The sequence below is a fragment of the Corvus kubaryi genome, unplaced genomic scaffold (genome assembly GCF_017639235.1).
Source record: "Corvus kubaryi isolate FWS band 111438036 unplaced genomic scaffold, C.kubaryi_AGA036_p1.0 76, whole genome shotgun sequence".
NCBI classification, from domain to species: domain Eukaryota; kingdom Metazoa; phylum Chordata; class Aves; order Passeriformes; family Corvidae; genus Corvus; species Corvus kubaryi.
The window spans coordinates 11,232,324-11,244,642 of NW_024582063.1; the positions used below are offsets into that span (position 1 = coordinate 11,232,324).

At 35.9% G+C, this 12,319-nt stretch overlaps 1 protein-coding gene across 1 annotated transcript in view; it reads left to right on the forward strand.

Annotated features, from left to right (window-relative positions):
• Positions 1 to 1,551: 1,551 nt before the first annotated feature.
• The window catches only part of MTA3 (metastasis associated 1 family member 3), a 130,207-nt gene continuing 119,439 nt past the window's right edge, over positions 1,552 to 12,319 (forward strand). The window contains exons 1-2 of the mRNA XM_042051561.1: positions 1,552 to 1,613; positions 3,494 to 3,587. Of these exons, the coding sequence (XP_041907495.1) occupies positions 3,566 to 3,587 (22 nt within the window). The 5' untranslated portion in view covers positions 1,552 to 1,613; positions 3,494 to 3,565. The remainder of the gene's footprint in view (positions 1,614 to 3,493; positions 3,588 to 12,319) is intronic.

The window sequence follows — 12,319 nt, forward strand, 5'->3', positions numbered from 1 at the left end:
CCTTCCCTCCCTCCCACGGCGGAGTTTCTCCGCGCCTTCCTTGGTCTGCCGGGGATAAATAATTAATCCGGCTGTGTAACTGGGGGATTTCTGTCAGCTTCCCTGCTTACAGCCGTGACCCCTGAGGAGCGCCCTGATACGTGACTGCTTAGCGAAGGGAGGAGGGGAGGGGGCATTTAGGCGGTGAAAAACACGGCAAACGTTTGTCTTCTCACCCGCAGCCTCTCGAAAATGACACGGATAACTTTCGCTCCCTCACGGAGGGAACGAACGTGACAGTGTGCCCAGCTCTGTGGCTCAGGTGCACCGCTCAAGTTAGGTGTGCAGTACTGGGTGCTCAAAAATCGCTCTGTCCTCCTGCTCTCTCCACAGCCAGAGCTGAGAGGGAAGATGTGTGGAAATGAGGGGTGACAATAGTTTGAATCCCTTTCTGCTAATGTTTTAAGACATGATGATAGCCGCAAATATTCCATCTTCATGCTTCCTCATTAGGGTATTTAGACTGTAGTCCCATCAGCCTTTACTCAGGAAAGTAATCCTTCTCTGAGCAGGTAGTGGGCAGGGTTTGCCTCTTTGGTCACCAATTCTCTTTTTTTTCGTTGTAATCTAAATAAGCAATCGTGAATATACAGAGATCATATTCTTTCATTAGAACTGCCTGAAGTTCATTTTCATTGTACTGTAGTGTCAAAGCATTGCAGAAGACTTTTCTACATCATTATAGTTTCTCTTTAAAAATAAAGTTTGCAAGGTGCATGGCGCAGAAGTCCAATATCAAATTTAAAGTGTGGCTGGCATTCGATGGGTACTTTTTCATTGAACAAAAATAAGTTTTCAGAAAACTATTGAAGGAAATGTGCTGCATGTCAATTCTTTGTATATTATACGGGAGCAGCTTTCAGGATATGAGTAAACTTCCAAACACTCTATGAAAATATTTTTGTTTTGATGCTGGAAGAGATTTTGTCCTGGAAGATCCTTGCTAATCTCATGACAATTGCTGCTTAATATAGTTTGCATTTTACTGGACAGAGATGACAACAAGAGCAAATATCATAAAATACATTATCATACATTACAAATATTACAAATATCATACATTACTCATTGGGACAACTGTACTGCCACATCGCCTGATAATAAATGTTAAGTGGCATCTCTTACAGAAATATTAATCTCCATAATACAGAAACTCCCTAAAGTGCTCCCTTTTTAAATCTCCCCTAGTTGATTGAGAGAAGTTGCTTCTTCTCTGTCAAGATTTATGAAGTGTGTGGATTACTGGATTGCAGTGTAAGCTTCAACACAAGGCATTTAACTTTTTTTCCAGCATGGTTGTTAAAGCAGGTGTAGTGCAGTTATAACCAGAATTTAGGAACAAATTATGCTAAATCTCAGTGTAGAAATACATCCCTGTCCCAACATTCATGAAGAAATCTCAGTGCTTTGAGAACTTTTAGGTTTAGGAAAAAGTTTTTGCACTAATAATGATACGTCTTTACGTATTTTTCAGTGTTTCAGCAACTTTCCCTTTTTTCCTTGCAGATTATGTTTATTTTGAAAATTCTTCCAGCAATCCATATCTCATTAGGAGAATTGAAGAACTCAACAAGGTACAAATATCTAAGATTCTTTCTTGACCTTTGATAGCAGTCAGTGTGCTTGTCAGAAACTGAGAATTATTTCCATCCCATAAGATTTCTCCTGTGGTAGGGTCTTCTGGTTGGGTTTTTTTATTTATTTTTTATTTATTTTTTTTTAACTTCCTTGACATTCGCTATGTGTATGTTTCAGTTACTGAAAACTTGCTATGTGATATCCTGTAATTCTGTGCTGTTACCTAAGGAAACACCCAGCTGCTCATTCCTGGTGAACAGAATTACTCTGCTGCAAAAAATTTCAAACGAATTCTATGAATTCTTATGGAAATGAATGAATTTAATTCTCTGGCTGACGAGGACACTGTGAATCCATCTGGAATGACAGCCATCATGTAATGTGTCTGCTTTTAGATAGATGTGTAAAGAGCTGGAAGGTACCAGCGAGACTTTTCAGTGATCAAATAACAGAATATGTGACTTCTGTGGCTGTTCATTGCTCTGGCAGCTGTGAGTGAAGAATGGGCTTTTGAATACAGACTGTGTTCTCTGTCTTTATCCTGAGTGTATTTTCTTTAAAAACGGAGGCTCTATTGAATGTCATTTTGGGGAAAGCACGATTATTTCTCTTCACTCTTACACTACTAAGAATAGTGTGGCGTTTCTATATGTATTATTTTTTTTTCTTACTTTTCCCTCAAGCAGTATTAAAACTTACTGATGCACTACATCAAAAGTTAATTGTCAAAATGCCCTTTATGGTATAAATAATGATTAAGATTTTTTTTTCCCAGTGGTTAGAATGTAGATTAAAAAATTGGTGACCTGCATGTGGTTTTCTTCTTATTAATGAAACATAGCACTACTCCATAGCAGACATCAGCCACATTAACTGTTAGTGCTGTCCAACACAACATCTTCTGAACCTGTGCATGGCAAATCATTTTGGACTTTTATAGGAGAAGAGTATTTTTTATTCACAGTAATTGACGTGATTCCAATCATGTTTTGAATGTAATGTTTATTATCTTTAAACTGCACTGCTGTAATTTAGTCTTGCTCATGCAGGGTTAAACAGAGTCATGTATTGTTTTTTTTTCTTAAAGAGAGGTTGGAGGTTGTAGTCCTGACATCTTAAATGTGAATAGTTTGCTTTCAAGTGTTAAAGGTATAGAGCAAACATGGAGATGTTATGTGGATGTGTAATGAAATGCTTTGATTATTGTTCTACCAGGGACAGTATTTTTTGGTAAGAAACTTAATTGAAACATTATACTTTTCAGTTTTAAATAAGTAACTCAAGGTAAAAAAGTACTTTTGTATCCTCCAAGAAGGAGGATATAGTTCTTCAAATATTAGTAAATTCTTTACATCATCAAGCTAAAGAGCATGGTCCCCATAATGAATCATGAAAACAACATTGAACTAAATAGCTCTTTTATTTTAGGAGCTGTTGTGACTTTTCAAATAAACCTTTCAGAATTCTTTCAAGAAGACTTTTTCAATAAATGTTATATTCAATGGCATGCTGAAAAAATGCCAGAGTACTTTGAAATATACATTTCTGTCTAAAGCTGGTTTGCAAAGAAATGTTCACAAGGTTCTAAAATTTCTGAAGGATTCTTACATTAGCATGATACTGCCATTGCATCTCTGAACAGCTGAATAATGTAGAAATTCTGAGCACTAATTGTAGTTATTCCTCTTGTCTGGTCTGAAATTGGTACTGGCCTCTCTCAAGAAAATTTTATTTATTGGAGTAATTCCATTGATTTCAGCTTGACTGATCATGAGAGAACTACTGATAGAGGAACACTCCAAGCAGAGAGCATTTAATTTGTATTACTCAGCTGAGGAGGGATACATTCTGACCTGATTTTATCTTTCTTTTGTAGACTGCCAATGGAAACGTGGAAGCAAAAGTGGTGTGTTTTTACAGGCGAAGAGATATTTCTAACAGCCTTATAATGCTTGCAGATAAGCATGCTAGTAAGTAGATGGTACAGGGCATTTTTTCTTACTAACACAGCCTGCTCAATTTCTGCAGCTGCTTAACCTTGCATTTTTTTTGCCATGTGAAATATATATTTATGTTAGGCATTTATTAATATCCAGTTAGTTGCTCAGTATTATCTGATACTATCCTGCTCCTATCAGTTGCTTCTGGGAGTTAAGTTCAGCTGTATCCATGTGATTGAGGCTGTTCATCTGGGAAAAAAAAAAAAAAAAAGAATGTATCTTTTCATCTGGGAGATACAGCTGGATTTCTTGTTTTTATGTCAAAAGTAATTCTTGGTTGTAAGTCAATTTAGGCTTAAGAGCTCTTGTAAATATCTTACATGACTTTTTGGATTTAGACATAAACATGTATTGCTTGACGTAAAGAATGAAATGTATCATTGAAGACTGAAAATCACTGGAGGTTGTAAAAGAGCTGTTATGTGCATTTATGCTAAATGTAGATATTAGTAAAAAAATAAGGGATTTGGGGTTTTTTTCTTTTCCTTTTTTTCTAGAAAAACAACAAGTGGTAATAGGTGAAAAAAGCCCCATTTTTCAACATGAACCTAACTTTTTTAGTATCTGCCATTTGGTATGCAAGTGAAATACAGTATTGTTCCATAACTTTTTGATGAAAAATATAATTCTGAAGAGAAAAAAAAATGATTCTGAAAATATAATTCAGAACCTAAAAATCTGAGATGTTTGAGAAAACAGTAATTTGCAAAATACTGCAGTCATGTTTGTAAATAACTGGTGTGAAGTATGTCAACATCCCATAAATTTCTTGCCATATGCTATTAAGTACCATTTTGATTATATATGATGCTTGAGTTTTCAAAATTAATCCGTGAGTAAATTATGTAGGGGTTATAAATCTGTAATTTTTCAGGATGAATCTCTTGAAAGACATTACATAATGCCAACTTTTTAATGCAGATATATAATAGCATAATTAGGTGCTTTAAAAATACCCTGCAATTTGTTTAATATCCAGCTCTGGTAATTTTGCTCATCCCAGCATGGTTAGTGAAGAGAAACAGCCAACCTTTGGGTTTTGTTCTATTTTTTATTGGTCCTGGAGAAGGGGAGGTGATTTGAGTACAGAGTATGAAGTACTCGCTTGGCTTTTATAGGAAGATGATACATCCCGTTTATGTATTAAGGGAATGATTTAATGTTTTTCTAATACAGTTGGGTACACTCTAGAGTTATTTGTGACCTATTTTTGGTCATGTTCATCAGCCCCCGCAATCATTACTCTTTTGAGTTCTTCCACCTGAAATGTACAGAAACGTAGAACTTAAGGTGAGCTTCACTAAACTTTTAGCACTTTTTTTGTTGTTTTTCTTTTCTAATGGAGGGGCAAGAAAATATGAAAAGGATAACAATTTTACTGGAAATATTTTTTTATTTTAATTTGGCTTTTAAAACATGAATCTTGTAAATTTTTTTTTAGTTGGCTTATTTTTTAGAAAAGGGTATGTTAGTTCTGTGGGTATCATTCCATCTGGAAAAGTGAATAAGATTTTTCTATTTCCTGTGTGAGTTTTAGATTGCCATTTTGTCAGCACTTTGATATAAAGGATTTGTTGATGGTGTGTTGCTCTTCTCCTATATCATACTAGGGGTTTGTTGGTGTCACTAGAAGTGCCATAGAATCTTCCATCATGTTTTCTCTGTTGGGATCCCCTTGTGGGTTTGTAGTGAGAAAACAGAAATGTGATTTCCAGCTGGTTCAACAATCATCTTTAGAATGCCTGTGTCTCACAGGTTATGAGCCTTCTAACCCAGGGCTCTTATGAATGAGGTTTCTCTGTGAAGGTTTTCTCTGGACACAATGTTTCTGTTCTGACCAATCTCTGGACTCTGTAGTGCCACGTTCTTTTAGGAGATGTTTGTTACAGTTACAGGGGACAGCACGCAGTGAAGGGTTGCTCGGCTAGAGCTTCCTATAGCTCATAGAGCAGATGTAGTTAAATGTCAAATCACTTTAAAGGCTTTCGTTCTGGAATAACACAGTGTTCTGTTTAGAAATATGGTGTGTGGAAACAAAATATTTGTATATTTATGAATTGAATGTTTTGGAAATGTTTTATATAGCTAAACATGTTGGCACTTCAACACTTCTACCTGGTTTGGTATAATAGAAATGCTAAAAGATACAAGTTTCTTAAGGAATGGAAATTCAACTTCAGCCACTGATTTCTCCTGTGTACCTGTTTGGAGAAGTTTTTTAAATATAAGATCTACTTGATCTTTTCTAATGATATTTTGTATTGCTAGCATTGGGGTTTTTTTTTTTTTTTTCCTTTTATGATTGAGAAAATGGATCTGAGTTATGTACTTCTTAAGATTTTGGCAGGTGGGGGTTGGTGTTTTTTTGACTGAAGGTTATATTTTGAGATGTAGGCATGGTCCCATTTACTAAAAGAAGAAAACAGCTTTGCAAGAAAATATCTTGGAACTTTAAAAAAAATTTTGATCACTTGAAAAAGTTTCAGAATTATTCTAAAGAATGTTTGGTAAAATTGGAATAAAGCTGATCCATGACACTATCACTAGTAAAGAGTCAGTATATTGTTTTCCTAGGGTGTTTTTTTGTTGTTGTTGGGGTTTTTTTTTTGTTTTTTGTTCAGTGGTTTTTTGGTTTGGTTTTTTTTAAAATTTGGTTGGGGATTTTTTGCGCTTTTTTGTTTGTTTGTTTGTTTGCTTTTGTTTTAAGTTGTCTTCCAAAATGTTTCAAGATATTGTAACAAATTGAGGGAGGAAAATCAAGTTTTCTTTAGGCCGTTCTAAAATGCTCAGGTACAGAGGAGTTCCCTTGTTTTCAAAGAGTGTCACTAATCTGTGGGGAAATTGTATTGCCTTCTTTTTTTCTCTGGTATTCCAGGTGGAATTTAATTAAGGAAATTTTTATTTGTCTACCAGCATCATGTATGACATCAGTCTAGATCTGGGAATAGTTCTAGAAGCTGACTGTAGCCACTTAAATCCAGGAGTTTGGAATGTTTTATGGGCACTTGAGGACTTTTATGTTTTTTCACCTTTGATTTATGTTACTATAAAATAGAGTTTATGGTAAGGTCAACTTGAAATACAAACGAAAAGACATTCCAGGATCGGCTTCTTGATCCTGTGCAACCTCCTGAGCTTAGTAAGGGAGTTCTTTTGGGGTGCTAACACTCACCAGCACTTAGGTTATAGTCACCACCACAGGGTCACTGTAAGGGGGTCATTCCTTTCTTGGCATGAAAGAAGTGACCAGCAGAGTAAGGCTTACTGTGAAGGGAAAAGAAGGAAGAGATGAGTAGAGGATGGCAAGCAGGACAAGAGCGATTGCAACAGGTACCCAAGTGCGTAAGCGAGTGAACTTGGAGAGATGGGACAGAAACACCCAGCTCATTAAAATGGGTGAAGCAAACATAGAGATGTTTGCTAACTAAATGGTGTGATTGAGAAATTGCCAGCTGAATCTATAAAATGTAGATGATTCTTTCTTAAGGAGAGCTAATCTAAGCATTTTAGGGCAAAGTTTTAATAGCTGTGGAGAGGAGACTGTATTAGCTTTGTACCAGCAGTTTTGGGGTTTTTGGTTTTGGGTTACGGTGAAGGGCTCAAGTTCTGTATTTCCTTCTTTTGCAATAGATTTATCATAGAATCATAGAATATTCTGTATTAGAAGGGACACATGAGGATAATTGGGTCCAACTCCTGCCCCTGCACAGGGACCATTCCAAGAACCATACAGTATTTGAGGTTTATTCACTACTACTTTCTTGAAGCTGAGTAGGGCGACCTAAGTGCCTGATGCCAGTTTTTGCAGTCCTTTACACTTTGAGTTCTTTATCTGATCATGTGCTATCATGTAATACGGTGTCTGAAGTCATTCTCTTGTTGCAACTCCTCAGCCAGCTTTTGCCTAGTCAACCATCTGGTGAGGATATAAAAAAAATTACTGTTGTTGGAGTCCTTCATCTTCTGATTTATTAAGAGGGTTTGTTTCATTTAGGTGTGCTGAGATGCTGACTAAATGCCAAGAATATTTCTGGGCCTGTGATAAAGCCCATGCAGAATTTATTTTTTCTCATTAACACAATTGATATTCTTTGTGAATGAGACAGGACTTAGTTAAAAAAAAAATCTGAGATGCTGGTTTCATTGACTGAGATGAAAGATAAAATGAAATTTTTCTAGATTACAGAAGCTGGCATAAAAGAATATTTTTCAACTCAATTCTTTTTAGAGATCACGTATTGGCTTTACTTCTTGTTGCACATTTTTTAGGACTTTTATTCTTTTGCTCTTGATCAGTCATGTTTCATGTCACATTGCTTTGTAAATGGTGTTTTCTGCTACAGAATTTTTGTACATGGTAGATATCTAGGAGGAAAGGAGTCCTGCTAGTGGTTCCTGCTTAGACAACCATTAGGGTTGGAAAAGACCTCCAAGATCCAGCCTTTGACTGAACACTGCCATGCCCACTAAACTTTATCATCAAATGCTGGAGTCTGTACTCAGTTCTGACCTTTGTATGACATTGGTGTGTTGCAATCAGAAACAAATCCAGTATTCTCTCTGTACTTTAGTTTATTTGCCTGTAAAGTAATGCTCCTATTAGAAGTTCTTATTAAAGTTGGGGAAAAATATTTAATATGCCAATATGTTTTTATAGTTGCTGTTAAAATATCTCAAAGCGCCTTACAAGCACTTGGAGATTATTTTCTGTATAATATCAAGAATGCTCCAGCATTCCTGGAAATGGCTTGATCTTGCAGAGGAGTTTAGCTGCTGCTGAGCCTTCTTACCTTCACTTAAAGGTGCTTTGTATTTGAGGGGAGGAATATTTTGCATATTGTCTATGTTAATTGCCAGCACTCCAGATGCATCCAAGAGAATGAAGCTGTTAATACTCCATCTGATTTTTGAGAAGCATTTTATTTCAGTAGAGCAGTAGGCTGGAAGGTATCATAGAAGATGTTAAGAAAATGAGCTTAGCTTGAGAAGTAGTGTTTAGTAGATTACTCACTGATGTTCCCAAATATACACAAAACTGAAATGTGAATTCTTTTCATGTGTTATCAGGTTTTTTAACATATGGTTGCATAGTGGTTTTCTTAATACTCACCTCCAGGAAAAACACAAGAATTTTTCCTGCCTTCTTCAACAATCAAAAAAATACAATTTAAAAACTTGTGTCAAAAAAATTATGGATGTGGAGACCCTTGGGGTTCAGGCAAGAGCTCAAGAGTAAAATGTCTGAAACACTGTGTTGTTCAGTGTTCTGTTATCTTAGTCACATATTTGACTCAGTATAATTCAAAACATTTATAAAATACTATAGCTGGACTATTTCTGTCCAATCAGATTGTAACACAACCAGAAACTTGGTGGATTTTTTTTTTTTTTTGGTTGTGGTTCTTTTTCATCATAGCAGTTCTTGTACATCAAACTAAACAGTTATTAATAAAGAATACAATGTTTCTTTAATCACAATCCCTTTTCTGAAAAATCACTTTAAGATGATTTTTCCTGTTACCTAATTCAAGTCACATAATGTCTTAGCATAAAAAGTATGTTTTGACTGGAGATTTTATTTGAAATCTTAAATTGTCTTTTTTTTGGTTCCAGTACTTCCCTTGATACCTGTTATCTTTGCAGCCTATGTTCAGAAGCACCTTCAGTAAAATGAACCCAAGAGACAAATATTAACTCTTGTACTGCATACAATCCATTTTCTCTACCTTGATAGTTTTAAATGTTGAAATAATTCATAGTTTCTTTAAAAAAAAATCCCAGACAACAAAAATCAACCCCCTGGTGAATGCTTATTTGTATCCTGTGTACAGCTTCCAGGAAATGAATTAAGATAGTTTATTTGCTTTACTGGTGGGCTTGTAGAGACTGGCATCCGTCCTGTAGAAAAGGATGCACTAAGGCATAGAGAGTTCTTAGTTACCCTTTCAAGGGAGTTAAAGTTTAAATAGCTGCCTATTTAGTAGGTGCTCTTTTGAGTGAAAAGACAGCATTGCATCAGTCTTGATACAAATAAAACAGAAACAAAACTCTTTTGGTCTTGCTTGTGGTCATGTGGATGCAAAAAACCAAAGCAAAATAAATCTTTAGAGCTCAAGAGCTCAATTGATTTGTGTCTCTTACAGTAGTGTAAGTAACATTTCCATGGAATTTTGTGGCTTTTGGAAAGTTTTCTGTTAGGTTACAGTTCATTTTTTGTAATTGTACTTGGTGAGAAGGCCTCTCTTGCTTGCTGCTAAGAAAAGAGATCTGTTGATATTACCCTGTGATGAAGGATACCATTTTTCCGGTTGGATAGGAGGGAAAGGAGCTAAGGCCTGGAAAGACAGAGCTGGGAATGAAAGGTAGGAGAATCTCTTGAAGTGTGTATAAGGAAGAAGGCTTGGCTGCTAGATATGCCTGAGGAGTGGGTGAGCAGACTTGTGTAACTGGTTCAGTGAGATACTGCCCTGTTAATCTCAAGGCTTCTGTAAATATAAACTTGTGTTTTGTTGGCAGCTCAGTGTCCCTGGCTCTGTCATCTCTGTCCACACACGCACCAAGAATTAGGAGAAAGTTAGTTTCAACCTCACATAGTTGCCCTCTTTTCTTTGAGGACAAGAAAGGCTTTTCAGAAGTCCCTGTCTGTGAGCAACTCATCAGAAGGCTCTTGGGTTTGTTTTGAAGATGGGGTGTTGAACAGAGACAAAACCAAGTATAGGAAGCCAGGAAATTTAGGTGTATGGGTTCTGATGTTGCTTTTGTTGGAATTTTACATGTTAATACTTATTTACAGACATCTGATAGAGACATGTAAACTAAGCAGTAACAAATTCAGGTATGTTGTGTTGCTTCTGGGAATCCCGAAGTCTGTGATGTGGGAGAGACACACCCTAGGAGGACCATTTAAGGATGATACAGATAACAAATTCTTTAATCAGTGGCAGAGTAGCTTTTATGCTAAGGCTCTTATATTAGTGTAACTATCACTTTCACGAAAATGAGCTTGGGGTTTTTTGTGAGGAAGACATGATCTCTGATCTCCTGAGACAAGGGAATATCAAGTTTTCCTTCATTTACCCAAGAGGATGCCATCAATTTTAATTTATTTGAAGAGGGGGGAAAAATTCAGAACTTGCTGAAATACAACAAGCCTTGTCAAAAACTACTTCCTTGTCACCAAGGAGAAACTTGTCTCAAGGCTCCCAATTATTCTTTTCAAGAGTGCTTGGGGTAGTCTCATAAATTATGTGTTTTCTTCATTTGATTTTTGTTCAAGAACTTGTGAGTATTTTTTCTCCTCAAGAGTAAAAGCAATAAAGAAGCAGTAATTAGTGTTTTCTTCTGACAATATCTGAGTCTTCTTTTCATGACTGACATTTTAGAATTAGTAGTTATATTGTCTTATTAACAAGTTTACTGTCAGCCCCAAGTATCTTGTAGAATTATTAACTTCTCTATCTGTTCAGGCTCCTCCTTTGGTGCAGAATGGCTTGTCAGATTGTGAATGTTAATGATCTTCTCTTAATGGATGAATGGATTTACAACTAAGTTCATCATTTTAGGAGTTCCTAGCTTTTATAGAAAACTTGCATAAAACTTGCCTAAAAAGGGGTTTTTTCTCACCTGAGAATGTGTGATCTGCATTTAGATCATGCATGGATTCTTCACATATTAAAAATTGTCCACTCCATGCAATCTGTATAACTACATCTTAAGTGTTGCATGTTCTGTCCAGCTGTTAACTGCTAGCTTCATCTTTAGACCTCTGAAGTATAAACTTACAATTTGGGCGAGTGTGTGTAGATTAATTTTCTTTCAAATTCAAAAATCTTATTTTCTGAACACACAGTTTAAGAGGCTTGAATACATTGCTGCCAATTTCTCTGAACGTAAAAACAAACTAAACCTAAAATCTGGATTAATTTTAGTGAATTTGCTATGAGGAGTGGAAAGCTGTAAAATATCAGGTCATATTTATGCTTAAAACTGTTTAATAGATATATGAAGCTCAGTTTTTATTTTTATTTTAAATACCAGAAGTATTTATTTAGTATGTTTCCTTGGTAAGAACTCAGTAGGGTACAAAAGGTGTCATTTTTTTGAGCTCTACTCCCAAAATAAATTTTTCACATTTGAGTCTTTAGAAGGAGACAGTATTCACAGAAAATTGCCAAAGCATTGTGCATTCCCCTATTTCCCTGTGTTCCTAAGGATTCATTTCCTCATGGTCAACTTTAAATACATGTGTCATTGTTACTGTACTTATTCAGGGATTCTTCTGATTTGTGGAAAACATGTAACTCTTTTCTCTCAGCTGCTTTCCTGCCTCTTTTGTGTTTCTTAATTGTGCAGGCAAGTGATCCTACACTGTTTTCTTGGTACCCCCAAAATACTTGTAGTATTTAAACTGATATTATTGATCATAACTTTTTGTCTCATGAAGATAAATAGGATGTTTCACACCTCCTAGATTTCCATAGTCTCAAATGGTTCTACTTCTTCATTTTTTTCCCTTGGCTCCTAATTTTAAGTGACTTTTCCCACTTTCTTCCCAGTGCACCCACACTGTACCAAAGCACCTGAGGCATAAATTTTAGACTACAAAAACATTGCTAGGTTATCTCTATCTGTAAAGCTCCAATTAGAGATGCATTTCACATCTTCAAAGAGTTCTCTGATAGTCTAATTGAATCAGTAGTTTA